Raw genomic sequence first — 17,143 nt, 5'->3', positions numbered from 1 at the left:
TTTTGTATTTCTGGGTGAAAATGTGTAGGGCAGTTCTATCTATTTATATATATATTTGGCAGTATTCAAAAGTATATATGATAACATGTATAGTAATGTTTGTTCTCTATGAAATAACTGCTTGAGAAATCTGAAATAGATGGGCATGGATGAGCATAAGAATGACTAGTCAAATCTTCCCCCCATATGATCCCTTTAAAGCAATGTTTCCCAACTTCTGATGGCACATTAATTTTGGGGGTTAACATTAGAGGCTAACTGTTCTGCCCCTAAAAAGATACATATTCCCTTTCTTGACTGAGTACTAGTTAGATTAATAGGGTTAACTACAAGAACAGTGGTAAAGTGTCCACCTTGCAACTGAAGGAAAGTCACATTAATATTGCCTCCCAGTTTCTATCACCCCCCTTTCCACAGGTGGGCTGGCTTCAGGTTTAGGATCCTGCTGTTTGCCAGTAATGATGTATGAGGGATTAATCTGTGTCTATCAGCTACAGTGTGGGCTTTGTCATGTGATGCTGGTATATCTTCTGCTGAATCCTTCTGTCCTCTGGATTGCGTTAGTACTATATTAACAGAGAAGTGGTGCCAGTGCTGTATAAGTCCTCCCCATTCAAGATACAGACACTGGTTGTATCTCAAATTATGGTTTTGATTTTTCAGTGCATATTTAATTAAGCATTTCTTGTGACACACATTTTGGGAATTACTGCTTTAATTTGTTCCATAATTTAACTTTGGAATTGGTGAACTCAGCAGCTTACTTCGATTCAGCACCTACTTGGTTGGATGGCTTCTGTGGAAGATTTGATTGGCTCCTTCTCTATATAATGCCTACCAGCTACCACAACTTAATTTTCTTTCTTTTTAAAATTTAGTTTTGTTTTAAAATGAATTTGCTTCCATTTAGCTAGGTTGTGTTGACTTTTTTTGCCAGTGCTTTGTTGACTCATTTCACATTTAGTGCCTGTTCTGTTTCAATTACAGATTTTGCATGTCTGCTTTAATATAATGTTATAATTCACTTTGGGTGCTTTGTTGAGTTTGAAATGAAGGTCAATTTGCTTTTATTTACTATCGATTTAAAAAAATAAAAAATAAAAGCCCCATTAAAATCCATTTCTCTTTTGCCTAAATAATGTGAACTATATTTTAAAATGAAATTATAATTAAACACCGTTTCATCACACTCCCATGGATGCTACAGCTGTTAAAATGTTGATTTCTGGAAGGGTAGCTGTCTTAGTTCACTGCAATAAAGCACAAAGAGGACTAAAGACTAGCAAATGTCCTAAGAAACATATTATCTAAGTGGGGTCTTCGAACCATTTTGCACACTATTTTACTTTAGTACACACTGCATGGATGTGGGTGTGTTAGATGTAGAAAAAGTATTGTTCTTATAAATGATCTCATTCAAATGTAACATGCATTTGGCTTTAATGTACTTTTTCTCCGATAAGCAAAGTTCATTTGCCTTAGAAGTTGGGATGGGGGAGTCTAGCTTACAGCTGGCAGGCCAGTGTTTGTAAATGAGCCTTTGCTTTGGTAATGAGAATTGCAGCTTAGGAAGAGTGTTTTATTTGATAACTTGAGTTTTTATCAACACTTCTCTTTGGCACTTGGTTATATGCAGAGATAATGTTGGTTGGTACTCCCCACACAGCCCCAGATGACAAAATAAAAGGAATAAAGGGAGAGTATTTAGAAGTTCTGGATGCCAGAGTCATTTTAATAGCTCAGGATTTTCTCCAGTTTTCTATTTAAGAAAAGTACCCACTTTCCCCCCTAAATACATTGCTTCGTATATACAAAACGATATTTTCAACATAATGCCCATTATTTTTCCTCTTTCCCTTTCCTCCATTTCTTCCCCACATTATATTCTGAGCTAGAAAGTTTGAGAGTGGGGAAAATAGGTTGCTTTCCCTTCCTACATCTTTGGCTTTTGCAGTTGGATGCACTAATGCCTGCCTGTCCAGTTCTGATCCATTCTACCTGGTACCTTGGGGAAACGATACTTTTTTGGGGAAAGGAAGATAGAGGTGTCCTGGGGCATCTGGTTGGCCACTGTGAGAACAGGTTGCTGGAAAAGATGGGCCATTTTCTTATGTTATTTTGTTCTTATGTCACAACTGTAGGCAAGGATCATTCAGCACCAAAGCACCAAACAGTGAAGCTCTACTCCACCCAGGCAAAGGGAGCAGGTAAGCAGCCATGGAACAACCACCCAGGAATCATTCCCACAGAAGACTTAGAGAGTTCATCTTTCTTCTTTCCCCTCCCCTCAAATGGTATGACCCAATATCGGGTTGTTGTTCATTTAGATCAGGATTCAGTTGGCTGTCCCTTGCAGCCAACCAACCACATTTCACCAGAGTTTTGCTGTATATTGGATGCTGCATGCTCTTGAGCCTTTCTGCTTGGAAACTCCCAATCCAATGCTTGAGATGGAGTGTTGGTATTGCCTTATAACTAGATTTTCATTTTTTAAAAATTTCATTTTATAGCTACAGTTTTACTGAGAATAATAATCTAAGTATGTAGCAGTGGCTGCTGCTATATTTGAGTAACTAGACCAAAATCATAACATCAGTGTCAATTATAAGCTGAAAAAGTATTTAAAGTCAAGTGAGTTTTCCTTGGACTGTATGTGGACATTACAAGCTGGGAAAATTAATAACCCGGTCTTATTATTTTAAACTTTGGTAGTGTCTGTGTTCAGCATGTAGGGTTCCCCTAAGCCTCAGCTCCCTTGCTCTCTGAAGAATTCACAGAGGATTATCTGGGGGAGGATTTGTTAGGCACCACAGGATGTGGCCATGAGTCACTAACAGTTCTGGCACAGAAGTTGTAAAATGAAGAGAAAGAGAGACAAGTTGCTGCTGTGAGGGTCTCCATAAGTACAGTACGCTATACATAAATAGGGTGAAGAAGTGTCCCATACTCTTAAGCTTAAATCAGTTCTGCTAAAGTATGGATCCCCTGCTGAGTCAGATAATTTTTGAAAGATAAGCATGAGACTTAATGATGCATTAAAATGCCCTTTAAAATTGAATCCAGATATTTTAAAAATGAGGCAGAGTACATATATTCTTTCACTCTTGGAAAAAGTGAGATGAAAAAATCTTCCATATTAGATTATCATCCTGAACATCACTTCCCTGAACTAAGGGATTTGTATATTCCTTGTAAAATTGAAGTACCATTTTTCAGGACATCAAAATTATTCATCGAAAAAGTGCTGGACTATGTGCATTTTGTTTTGAATAATAATATTTTTGCTAGGGAATAATGAGCTATTGGTTGTAGTTAACTCATTTCTACTTGGAGTAGAACTATTATTATTATTATTATTATTTAAATTTGTATAAGGTAAAGGTACCCCTGCGCGTACGGGCCAGTCTTGCCAGACTCTAGGGTTGTGCGCTCATCTCACTCTATAGGCCGGGAGCCAGCGCTGTCCGCAGACACTTCCGGGTCACGTGGCCAGCGTGACAAGCTGCATCTGGCGAGCCAGCACAGCACACGGAAACGCCGTTTACCTTCCCGCTAGTAAGCGGTCCCTATTTATCTACTTGCACCCGGGGGTGCTTTCGAACTGCTAGGTTGGCAGGCGCTGGGACCGAACAACGGGAGCGCACCCCGCTGCGGGGATTCGAACCGCCGACCATGCGATCGGCAAGTCCTAGGCGCTGAGGCTTTTACCCACAGCGCCACCCGCGTCCCTTTTAAATTTGTATACCGCCCTATAACCACAGGTCTCAGGATAAAATCAGAATATAAAACCACAAAATACATAATCAAAACAAAAACAAAAACAACCCAATAACCCCCCAACATATTGAAATAAATGGATCCAAGTTACTCATGTCCAAAAATTTCAGTGGGTCTGCTCTGAATAGAAATATCATTGAAATCAGTGCTATGTCTTACACTGTCAGATCATTAGTGTACCTGCCCTAGTATTGTCAATTGACTGGCAGCAGCTCTTCAAGATCTCGAGGTAGCTTGCTCTCTTCCCTTCCCTCCTTGCATTATTAAAGCCTACCCGATGATTTGAGAGAATATTTCAGGGGTGGGGAACTTTTGGCCCTCCAGGTGTTGCTGAAATACAACTCCCATCAGCCCCAGCAAAGATAGTCAGTGGCTAGTGATGATGGGATTTGTAGTTTAGCAATATATGGAGAGCCGAAGGTTCCCCACACCTGGAATATTGGGTCATGGTACTATGAGATGATACCCACAATGCTAGAGCCATTGTAGAAGTCCTGTCCTGAATGGTTCTTGATTTTTTGCTTTCAAATGAAACCAGCTGTTTATTTGTTTTACTGTTACTACTTGCAGTTATAACTGTAGCCAAGCAATATCATGGGGTGTGGCTGACATGGTGCATCTCCCATTCTAGTAAACCTATTGAGCTTCCCGCAAAGCAAATGGTCCACTTTTTCTCTCCCCCTTCAATGTGATTGTGGTGTATACGAAAGAGAACTCTTGGTGGGATCTGGATAAATGACAGCCAGTCTTATTCATGGCTCCATTACATTCCGTTCCTCTTAGCTTATGGGGCATAGAGGAAATGAAGTACAGGATTCTCAACTGCAAGGTGGACTCATCCTAGATGATTGCATTGGAAAGTTAAGTTTGCTTGCGGCAAGTTTAAGCCTATACAGATCTTCATAATAATGTGGTAAATGAATCTCCTAATGCTAATACGGAGCTAATAATTTTGCTTCAGACACTTCTGCAGACTGCTATCTTTGTAAATGATTATATATATATATATATATATATATATATATATATATGGGAGTGATCGCATAGTTCATGAGGAAATCTACAAGGAAGTCTCTTGTACTTCAGAGTGTTTCAGGAATTGTATGTTTTGTTTTGTTTCTTCAAAAAACCCTGCAGTGGTTTATCCCTGCCACAGCCAAAGCTGTTTCACATATTAATTATGTGGCTATTTTCCATCTGTGAACACAGAAAATGTTTGACTATGTGTACTTGTTGAGCAATACCTAAGAAACATGTCCCGTGTCTCAACATAACCTGTGGTACTTTTCTGGATGGAAGCCAAATATTATACGCAAAAGAGGGGTGCATATAAGCTCCCTTGGGAAACATTTAACATTATTTCTAAAGATTTAATAAAAACATATATTTAGTTTATGAACAGATTGGTATTATGGAGAGGTGATGGTCCATGCCACCCCCTCCTTCCCGAAATTAAGTTATAACAGGGTTTCTGTCAAAAGTCTTTTTTTTCCAACCTCCCTTGAATTTTTCAATATGGAAACCAATTTGCCTGAAATGTTCGTGTGTGGTCCTGCTGTAGTGGAGAGAAGCCCTTTCAAAAGCAATCTAACAAGGTGTTACAGATGTGTTTAACTGGGGAAAATAGCAAAGGAGAGGCGGTCTAGAAATTTCAGGTTTGTAGAGGGCTTTGTCTTCAGTTATGGGGACTTATTTCTATGACTGCTTTCATATTAAAGATTATTCAAAAATACCTGCCTGTGGGGATTTTTGTCTTTGCATTTGCAGGGCCAAACAAACATGAGTTAAACTGAATTGTATGTTTCCCAATATTGGGGTTAATGAGTCAGAAGCCCAAAAGAAACTACTAAGGTTTTTTTCTTGCAGGAATGGGCTTCTGATCCAACTCTAGGCATCTTACTTCACATGCAAACCTTTCTTAAAGTTTGGTACCTTTTTAACTGTGTGTTTTTTAATTAAAAATCATGCTGGACTTGGTTGTAGCTTCAAATGCAGTACTAGCTGCATCTTTCAGCAACCTGAAAATACGTTCTTAAAAGAAGTATGGGGTATTTTAAAAACCCATATTTCAAGGCATAGTCATGCTTCATGAAGGGGGGTTGGGGTGGACAGGAACAGGACATTACTGTTCCCTGAAGTGTTCCTCCTCTGAGATTGCCAGACTGGACTACAGTTCATTTAATGTTGTTGTTTGTAAACCTCCTTTGTTCTCAGAACAGCCAGATCTGAAAGTGATATTAGCTTTGATAACTGTGAGCCACAAGATACAAGAAAGCATTAAGACCATTATACTTAAGTTATATGCCCTTTTCCAGGAAAGACCAAATAGCTTCCATTGGGATTCACATATTTTGGCCAGCACTGGTAGCCATGCCAAAACTTTAGTTTACCCGAGTCCTGCTGCTCCCCTTCTACTTGACCCATGTTTCAGCACAGCCCCCCTTTCCCATTCCCCCTCTTCCCATGTCAAAGTTGAGATGTAGGGAGAACAGTGATTCCTGGTCACCCCAGTGCTTGGCTCCAATATTAGAGCTGGAGGGAAGTAAGCAGGGTCTTGTTTAGAAAAGAGTGGGTAGGTGGTCTGAGCACCTCCGTGACACAGTGATTGAGATCTTTCCTATATGTGTGCTGCCTATCTATAGGTTAGAACACCTGTAGGAACAATCAGTAGTTCTGAATTATGAGCTTCTGGTGCCCGTTATTTTTTTGGAACATTTGGGGAGCAATCCAGCTAAAGTTAAGAACCTTGATTTCAGTGTGGAAAATGTTTAAATCATAAGAGCCTTGCTGGATGAAACCAAAGGCTCCAAATTCGATTGAGAGAGCAGTATGCCCTATGCCATTTTCCTACTTCCTATCCAGTTTTCAAAAGGGCCAACTTTCTGCCCATGGGAAATCTGCCCACAGGACCTGAGTGTAACAGCGGCCTCAGCAATTGGTATGCAGAAGGGCTCTGCCTCTGACAGTAGAATATATACTTTTACATTTGTGATGCGAAAACCTGGAAAACACACTATGGCTTTTTAAAAGACCTCTTCTTAAAAACTCATCAGGGCTACTCTGAATGGTGATTGCCCAGATTATCTATAAATATTACTCACTAGAGCAGAGCTTTCCCAACTTTTCATGTTGGTGACACACATTTTTAGACATACATCATTTTGCGATACAGTAATTTTACTAGCAAACTGGAAGTTAAACTAACCCCTTTCTAGCCACAGGAGGAGTGCAGGAAGCATTCACATGACACACCTTCACACTGCAGCCGACACACAAACGTGTCACGATACACAGTTTGGAAATCTCTGCACTATCAGGGTGTTTGGTACTTCTGAGTAGGCTTTGCAATTGTGGCTATTGGAGACTTTTCTGTTAAGTAAAGCTGGCAGGTCTTTGGTTTTATGTGAACTGTAGTGGTCACACCAGCTGATGAGGCTGTGGACAGCTCCGTGTTGTATATTAACATTGTAACATGTGCCTCTTAAAAATTCAGCCTTTTAATAACGGATTTCTGATGTTTACTCAAAAAACCCGACCTCTCAATGCAAATCACATGTTTTAAATCATGTCAGATCAAGAGCTGTCAACAGACATAGCAAACACAAGAAAACAATAGCCCCAGTAAATGGCATAATAACATAAAACCAATACTCTATTTAAGCTTTGAAGTATGTACTTACTAAGGTATTAGATCACATGGAGGAAGAAGTGGACCTGCTTCTTCAGTTAATATAAGAAATAAAAGCCAGCTATTATCCTAGCTGTCTCACATTCTAGGTCCTGGGAGTTTCCCAGACCTGGCTATAGCATGTGTGAAGCAAGTAGGGGAATGTCTGCACAGGAACCTGGTCTCAGATCTTTTGGGCCTTCTCCCCACCCACTCCAGCTGCCTCTAGCTTTCTCTTTCTCCCTAGATGTGTTCCTGGTTTCATATCATGCTTTCTAATCAGTAATTAAGCTACAGTTTCCTGTTTGGGGCATTGCAGGAAGCTGTGACTTAACAAACCCTGGAAATTTTGGATTATGGTACACAGGAGGATGGAGGATAGAAGAGGGAGAAGGAACATTTAATCCCAGTCCAATAAACCAGTTGACTGAGATTGTTTTGCCTGAATCAGGCCAGTGTTTGTGTTCTGGGTGTAAAGGGCAATACAGTGGTACCTCGAGTTACAGATGCTTCAGGTTACAGACTCTGCTAACCCAGAAATATTACCTCGGGTTTAGAACTTTGCTTCAGGATGAGAACAGAAATCGTGTAGTGGCGCCGCGGCAGCCGCAGAAGGCCCCATTAGCTAAAGTAGTGCTTCAGGTTAAGAAAAGTTTCAGGTTAAGAACAGACCTCCAGAACGAATTAAGTTCTTAACCCGAGAACCATTGTACCAAGATTTAGCTCATTACTAGTGTTCAAAGTGCTTCACACAGGTAATCATTATAACCTTTGCAACAACTCTGTAATGGTATTATTATCCCTGTGTTGGGGGCTATAACCAGCTAGTAAATTTGTGGTTGGGGTAAGTTTTGCACTAGAGACTGTTGCTCGCTGGTGTCTTTGCATGCATTCTTTACATGCAGAAGTTCTAGGTTCGATCTCACCCTGGATACCTCCAAATAAAAAGTGATGTGACTTGGTTGCTCAATTCCATCTTTTTATGTGGCTTTTAATGTATTGTGACTTTGCTGTTAGTTTTTATTGATTGTAGTCTAGTAATGGTTTATTGTAATTGTTGAGAGTGAATTTCTGTTTAATTATCACGTGCTGCTATTTTTAAATTTTATTGTGTAATATATTCTAAATTGATTATGGAATTTTGTATAAGTTATTTTTATTATGACTTCATTTGCTCTGGATTGTCATAGGATGTGTAATCTTCGTTGTATATTTTGTTATTTCTACGGCTTTAAATCATCTTGTGTTCAGCAATGCGGAAAGGCAGAAAAACAAATGTAAATGATATGAAGAAATGAAAATGAAAGATCTTTCTTAAATCCTGTAGGAGTAGATGGAGCAGGGTTTCTCTCAGAATAAAATCAGGTTCCTATTTTTCTGTTTTTCTTTTGAAGCTGTTAGTCATTTGCAGAGCAGATTTTGCCCTGTAGGTTTGGAAGTCACTAGGTCATAATCTTTCCAAATATTTAAATTGTACACCTCAGTATCTCAGTGTCTTATAATGTTAGTCTTGCAGCTCTATTCAATATTAACTGTATCCAAATAGACTTTTGACATTAGCTATTAAATGGCACTTTTTGAAGGCAGTTCTTCAGCTTCAACTTGAAGGTTGATTGAAATGTGACAGGAAAACACACAATACATTCCCAAGACTGTGTCACTTTAGATTGCAAGTAGGGGATCATATATTTACATGCCTCCTGTGTAAAAGAAACTCCCTACACTCGGAAAGTTAGCATCCATGGGAGGCCATCCACTTATGCTCAAGGGCCCAAATGTGATGGTTTTTTAGAAGCTGGGAAGACTGCATCCAACTGGGCTATCTGTCAGGGATGAAGGTTAAATTGGCAGGCTGTGGGCGACTTTTTAAATGGTATTTTAATCTGATTGAATTTTAAAATGTTTTAGTGGGAATGTGCTGTTTGTGGATTCTTACTTGTCCAGACAGAGCGTTTGGGATGGGCTAATAAATTTATTTCTGAATTTCACAAGTCATTCATAATACTGGAATACAATGTTAATCTCACATTGTACTAGAAACCAGAATTGGGCAAAGAGGCCTAATATGCTACCCATGTGTTCTGTTCTCCCCCAAGTTGCCACCTGCAACTAAATATGTTTTAAGCATGTTTTTCACAACCAGTTATATTTTTAAACTAATAATTTGAATACTTGTTGAGCAATGCTACTCTGTCCCAGAGCGCTCTTCCTTTCTTGCAGTGTTTTTCTGTGTTGAGATGTGTTAATAGAGAACAGAAGCAGACATAATGTAATCCAAACACTAAAATTAGTTACTCCGAGTAGCACTTGCATGCATCTTTTTAAAACTGCTGATTATAGTTCTAAGGTGGGCACTTTTGGTAAGACGTGTCCCCTTATCTCCACTTGCACAGACATTTTGAATTGTTGTGCTTCAGCTTTTTTGATCAGGGGACTGTGTTTCAGAACCAAAATATCAAAACTTGCTGATGTTGGAACTGTTTTTTTTGTTTTGTTTTTGTTTCACCAGGTGATTTTTTTTAAAGGAACTGTCAACGAATGATCATTTCTTGCTGTAATGGCAGAGCAGCCTCCTCCATTAGAAGCCACACCCGCTTTGAATGAAGTGCCACTTCTACCTCATATGGTCAATGGGGACAACACACAACAGGCAAGTGGACCAGCATGATATGAAAATGGCCAAAATGTTTGGTAGAGGTGACATTCTACTCTGTAAACACTTAGATTTATTGTCTTCAGAGCATGCCCTCTGTAATTACAGATATACCAAGGGAATAGTATAACACAGCTCCTGTAGCAATGTCAGTTTGTATGGCTATCTTAATCGTGCCAGTTCTCCTCTTTTGTGTGGCTGGTTGTCTTTGAAAACTTCACTGGATGGCAGAGTTACCCAACATTAAAATAAAGATAACGGGACTGCCATAAATAAAAAATGGTACACTGAATGAGGTAAAGGATCTTCAGTGTAGTAAAATAAGTCCATTCTAATTTTCAAGAATGGATTTGACATGTATACATATATGTTTTGTAAATTCAGCAAGTGCCATAAAATGCATGCTCTTGGCTTGGCTTCAGCTTGGCTTTACTTATGTGTTGAGAGTTTAATTCTGTGCCTGTATTGCAAGAGGTGAGTGGATTACATTATGGCCTGTGTTAAGTTAATTATCCTTAACTAAGTTTATTCTTCAGGGCTTGTGTGAACACGTAACTGCAGGTGCAGATTTAAAATCTGGATCTGTCTCTATCTTTATATGGGACAATCTTTAAGATGGTGACACACAGTCATGGAATGTTGGCTCTTGGGTTCATGGAACAGAAATCAATCAACATTGTTTTCTGCCATGGTTCTCTTCACTACCTTGAAGATGCCTTTCCTCTCTGTGCAGCCAGTTCCATGCAACAGAGGGTGGAGAGCTAGTATTGGGGGTTGGACCTAAGTTTCTCCAAAGCAGCCACCTATGATACATTATAAGTAGCTTTGGGAATCCTGGAAAGACTCCAAAGCCGAACGTTTTAATAAAATAAATGTTTTATTTATTGTACCCTTTGTGTAGTCTTAGAGCCTGGTGTCCTCGGAATGTCTGTGCATTTGTTTCAATGAAGTTCATGCAGGAGAAAGTTTATATATTTTAAAATATTTTTACCCTGCTCTGTAATCAGAAAGGCTCTCAATGTGACTATTAATTTGGATATAATCCAAAGGCTTCTGGTCTTTTAGTTCTTGTGGGAAAAAAGCTTCTTCAGTATGAACAACATATTTTGACAGTAATTATTTTTCTGGTGGCGTTAGGTCATCGTTGACCTTTCCTGTCCATATTATATGATCAACATATGTGTGGACTTGGCTCTTTTCTGAGTGTACATTTTCTGTCTTTGGTTGTAACATTTCTAGACAAAACACGCTGAAAAAAGAGCATTTCCATATTTAGAGAAATTAAGCTTAAAATCAAAGCACAAGCTAGCAAAACTATTTCTAAATTCTATGAGAAGCTGCTCATTTTGACTTTTAGTTCTATAAACATGGTACAAAGCATACTTTGTAGAATCACTGTGGGGAGAAGCAAACCTTAAGAATGTTGTTTTCCAAAAATAATGGCAAAATGCTTGATTCAGAGCTTGAAAAGTATTTAATTAGCTATTCAGAAAGCTGCAGGCTACAAACGCTTGTAGAAAAGGAAGACAACTGTGGCTGATGTTTTGAAAATCATAGGCACATAGGAATGGGCATTGTCAAATCAGAACATTGATCCATCTAGTTGAATACACTAAGAGCCCTCCAGACTCTCATGCAGAAGTTTTCCCCAGCCTTAACGGAAGATGCCAAGGATTAAACCTGGGACCTTTCGGATGCAAAATATGCTTTACAACCCTTCCCACTTCTGCATATTCCAATAAATCACCTTCTACAGTTCTATCCTTGGCTAGTTCCAGCATGTGTTTTCACATTTTCTGGGCACATCAAACAAGTACAGGGCATCATTCTTGGGTACTAGACTTTCAGCTGGCTTGAGGCAACATTCTTGGGAAACAATGCAATTTGCCACTATACTTTTCTGGTCACAATGTAAGTGTGTGTAGAAGAAAGGCTTAATTAGTTTACTGTCAATTGATTTAAAAAAATGATTGATCCACACAGTTTTGCAGAATGGATACTGTTAAGTTCAGGGTGCTGCTTTCTCTAAAATATTTTAACCTATATGGGAATCTGCCTTATACCGAGGGAGACTATTTGCCCATTTAGTGCAACATTATCTATTCTGACTGGCAGAAGCTCTTCTGGGCCTCAGCTTCTGCCTGATCCATATCACCTGCTACTTCACTCCCTAACTTCTAGCCCATGGACCTAATTAGGACCACCAGACATTTCTGTTGGATCAGCAACTCTGTTTCAGCAAAGGCATACCCACCTGCCCCACAAGCTGGTATCATATATGACAGATAAGATGTGACTCATTGCTGATCAGCTGATTGGTGGTGCCTACAAAACCCCATACTTTCTAAGCCTTTGCAGTTTGTATGGGCAAAGGAAAACAGCTCACCTGATGTCATTGTAGCTTCAGGTGATTGACAGCTGTCCCAAAGTGATTAAATTGTCCAGTGTACCAGAAAAAGTCTGCAGATATAAATGATTTAAAGTTATGTGGTACATCTCCTTGAGTATATTGGAGGAAATACTCCCACAGATACTCTGAGCACAGGGCCATTGAGGGCTTTGAAGATAACAGTGTACACCTTGAACTATCTCAGGAGCAAACAGGCATCCACTACAGACAGACCATTGCAGATTTCATATGTTGCCTGTGGCCATACTCTTGCCTTTCAACAGGTTGAGCAGCCGAAATATAATCCCAGTCCTAAATTTTTGAAAGCAGCTAAAATTGGGATAGAAATGTTTGTTTTTTGTGTAAATGGTCTTAAGTCACTTAGGCACAAAGCAATAGGAAATTGGTGTATGGTACAAAAGAATTGCTTCAATGTGGCCAGGAAAGCTGTTCAAAGGCATTTACCTCCCCCCGCCCCCCGCACAATAAATGACTAATAGGTGTACAGAGCAGGCAGGTAGATAAAGTCTACTACAAAATAATTGTGGGATTATTTACAAGGCTGCTACAACTAATATTTACATCCCTGGTTACAGAATAGTTAAGTGTAGAAACAGTTTAGAACTAATATTGTATTGCCAATATTTTCACATGTGTGTGTGTTCTGGGAAACGGTGTTGCTTCCAGATGTGATTGAAAGTATTGTTTGTTTTGTTTGTTCTTAGGTTATTCTTGTACAGGTAAATCCAGGAGAGACTTTCACAATTAGAACTGAAGATGGACACATTCAATGTATCCCAGGTGATGAATTCATATGCATTTATATCATTTGCCACCTGAAACTGCTTTTATTTGATTTTGCATGCCTTCTTGTGTCAGTACATTAAATACTTGTGATTGGGACATACTATCCAGTGTTTATGATTTTGCGACAATATAGAGTTTTTATTCAGAGGGGCCAAACTTTCATCTTGGTTAATTACCTGCTACAAGTCAGGGTCACTCTTCTACCAGCATGCATTCCTCACACTCACACACCCTGTCCATAATTAAATCATCCAGTCCACAAGCAGAGAACACACAAGGTTCCTCATGGAGCAAATAAATTGAAGTGGCTAATGCAGAGAAGCCAAGTGCTAAGTGTCTCATGGTGGGTGCAATCCAAGGTCATGCTGCTAGTTTGATCTGGTGGAAACCTTTCTCAGCCGAAATACAATAAACAGTCAGGTCCTGGGTGTGAGCAGAACTCATCCAGTCTGACTTCATAAGGGAATTTTCACTGGGCATATTTCCGTGCACCCAGCAATCTGTCTCTGTGTCAGTTTCTGGTGCTTTGGAGGAAGTAGAAGTTTGAGGGTGGAGGGAGAAATGTTCCTTAATTCCTGTGGGATGTGACAAAGATCTGAAAGTGCATAAAAGAACTTAATATTTGACAAAGCTACTTGCTGTCTTTTCACTGCATTAGTTTAATTTCCCTTCAGTAGTAGAAAGCAATACTAATTAAGCATTATTTTGTTTCTGGAACCGTCTTCACCGTGTAGGAAGCAAAACAGGCTATTCATTTGATCATCCATATATATTATCACACACCCACATCATCACTGTATTTTTTTGTTTGACATATTGTAGAACATGCAGGCTTAGCAGTAGCCATTGGACTAATTTCTCCAAGCATGGGCTTTGCCAATTTACTTCCAACTATTTGGATTCAAATGACCCAACAAGCCATAGTATGGCCTGCGGGTGCACAGAGCAGGGTGCTGGGGAGGCATTCTTGATTACACGTGGTCCATGTAGGGTGGTAGGCCAAGGTTAAGCACATTGATTTAAACATATTTACATATACAGGGGTTGTTTTTTTTTAAAAAAAATCATTGTTGAGGTGGCCATTAAGTTGGTGTACATTGGGGGTGGGGTTTACTGCCGCTTAAAAGTATTAATAAAATATGCTACCAATATAAATCTACATAAGTTGTAATACAATCATCCATTGCTAGCATTGATGTATCATTAGTGTCCTTGAAAATCTGCTTCAGGTCTTTTCATCAGTAATTTAATGTGTTAATTTTCTGAGATATGAAGGCCATCTCTGATACATCCCTTTGTGTTTCCACTTCTTATGTCCATCAACCACTCTAGCTATACAGTTGGTTTGGTCAAAAACTCTGCAGCATTTTGAAGCTTTGAAGAGGCTTGAAAATTGCTTTGAAAACCTTTTAAATAAGAATGAAATGTGTATGTATATGCATGATCACCATTTAGGTTATCAGATTGTCAAATGAACCATGACTGCACACACTTCAGTACAGTATGCAGACGTGAACACTCTGTTGCTTGGTTTCCTTTTAGGTCCAGCACATGTTCCTATGATGTCAACAAATGGTTCTGTGCCTCCAATCTATGTGCCTCCTGGTTATGTATCTCAGGTAAACAGTAAGAGTCTTTTGATGGTTTTGCAAAAGAGAGAGATTTCCCAAGAAAAAAGAAGATGATTTCCCACTTAACAATGCTTTGAAAAGGTCTTAAATGGAAAGTGTGATGGAAGCAGATTTTATCTCTCCTCTCGCTTCCTTGCCACATTAAGACTGCTGCTCTTGCTATGGACCTGGTGCATCGTTTCCTAGTCTTTTTACCATGGTTAGGAAATCAAGTGCACCCTGCAAGCTACCTGCGCTCTTTCTCACCCTCCCCACTTTACCATGTAAATTATCTTCTTTCTTAAACAAAAGTGTTGTTATCTGCACTGTGCTTAATGCTGTCTGTGGTTTGCTTTTACCATAATTTGAAATCAGGTTTTGAAACTACTGGTGCATTTATTTAAGTGCAGGTGAAACACTTTACTTCAGTTAATGCTAAAAGGGGAGGGTGCTGGAGTCCATGTCACAGGCATGAATTGAGATTAGGAAACTGATGACACCCACTTGTTCTGAGTGATAAAACACAAAGAGATTCCAGGGAACTCCAAAATAATCTTTCCAGACTGGGTTGAATGGGCATTAAAATGGTGAATGGGAGTCATGTAAGAAAGTATAAAATACACCCTAGCTTTACATACACTCTAATGGGGTCTGAACTGAACCTATGCCGTGTAAAGGTAAAGGGACCCCTGACCATTAGGTCCAGTCGTGACTGACTCTGGGGTTGCGGCGCTCATCTCGCTTTAGTGGCTGAGGGAGCCGGCGTACAGCTTCCAGGTCATGTGGCCAGCATGACTAAGCTGCTTCTGGCAAACCAGAGCAGTGCACGTTTACCTTCCCGCTGGAGCGGTACCTATTTATCTACTTGCACTTTGACATACTTTCGAACGGCTAGGTTGGCAGGAGCAGGGACCGAGCAACGGGAGCTCACCCCATCGCGGGGATTCGAACCACCGACCTTCGGATCGGCAAGTCCTAGGCTCTGTGGTTTAACCCACAGCGCCACCCGCGTCCCCTATGCTGTGTAATGAAGCTGAATTTTGGGAAAATAAGGAAAGACAGAAGGAAGTTAAACTATGGAATCCTGTACAAGATGTAAGGGTGACTGCCAACTTGAACAACTGTAAAAGGGGATTAGGCATATTTATGGAGGAATAACGTTATCCATGGTTACTAACTCTGATATCTGAATACTAGTTGCTTGAGAATGCGGGTGGAAAGAGTGCTGCTGGGTTCATGGACTTGGTCAGTACCTGAACCAGGAGACACAGTTAATGAAAGCCAGTATTTATCTTGCTTGTGTTTGAGACAGTTGCAGCTTCTATGGTCTTGGTTTAGGCCAGGGTTTCAGTGTGTATGGTTTCCATACTTTGTTTGGCAGCCAGTCAAATGAAACAGGCAAGTAACTACATTGAACAATGATTGACTGAGCCTTATCTCACCCATGGTTCCAGGCTGAAAGTATAGCAACACAAGTAGCATGCTATTCCTCCTCTACAAGTCTTTAATGATGACGACATTCTCATTATTATTAATTTATATTCTGCCTATCAGGGTATAAATCTTAGCAAGGTTGCTTAAAAGTAACATTCAGTTACTTATTTTAAAAACACTGTGAGCAGTGTTAACATCTTTAAACACAGCACGATCCTTCCCACTTCAGGTGAGGGAATAGTTCCTCTAGAACAGGTCCTTCGTTATTTCTTCAAGAGAACAAGGTGACCTAGAAGCAAGAGTTTGTGGAGAGGGGGTTGCTGTAACTTAAAAGAATTTCATGGGCGAGTTGGTGCTTACCATTGTCTGGAATTGGGGACTGGGTTCACTACAAACTCTCAGATTCCATTAAGAACCTAAGACTCTATCTTGGAGGGTATATATGTACAGGGAATATATATGGTTCCTTAACACTGTGGCATCCATTCTCATTAGCTTAAATGACTCAGGAGCACTTTGCTCTGAGTGTTGAGCCCATCCTAGGAGAGAACCCTTATAGCGCTCTTGATTCATGGAGCTGAGTCAGGTACTTCCTGGAGTATGCTTATCATTTCCTTTTGACTGAAAGGGAATCTTTGAGAAGGCCTTGAATTTCAAGATCTTCACTGTAGTACCAATACACATTAGAACAGGCTTCCTCAAACTCGGCCCTCCAGATGTTTTGAGACTACAATTCCCATCATCCCTGACCACTGGTCCTGCTAGCTAGGGATCATGGGAGTTGTAGGCCAAAAACATCTGGAGGG

The 17,143-nt window shown here is 39.9% G+C and overlaps 2 protein-coding genes across 2 annotated transcripts in view; one reads left to right on the top strand and one right to left on the bottom strand.

The window, feature by feature from the left end:
- Positions 1–17,143, bottom strand: part of LOC310669583 (growth hormone secretagogue receptor type 1-like) — a gene marked incomplete at both ends in the record, with an annotated part of 81,966 nt that overhangs the window by 21,680 nt on the left and 43,143 nt on the right. The gene's annotated exons all lie outside the window — the stretch shown is intronic.
- LOC310669452 (fibronectin type-III domain-containing protein 3A-like) overlaps positions 9,980–17,143 on the top strand; it is a 36,636-nt gene continuing 29,472 nt past the window's right edge. The window contains 4 exon segments of the mRNA XM_083423491.1: positions 9,980–9,991; positions 9,993–10,094; positions 13,212–13,287; positions 14,836–14,912. Coding sequence (XP_083279617.1) covers positions 9,983–9,991; positions 9,993–10,094; positions 13,212–13,287; positions 14,836–14,912 — 264 coding nt within the window. The 5' untranslated portion in view covers positions 9,980–9,982.

The sequence above is a fragment of the Podarcis tiliguerta genome (genome assembly GCF_965153285.1).
Source record: "Podarcis tiliguerta genome assembly, chromosome: Z".
Taxonomy (NCBI): domain Eukaryota; kingdom Metazoa; phylum Chordata; class Lepidosauria; order Squamata; family Lacertidae; genus Podarcis; species Podarcis tiliguerta.
This window is presented reverse-complemented; position numbering and strand designations above follow the sequence as displayed.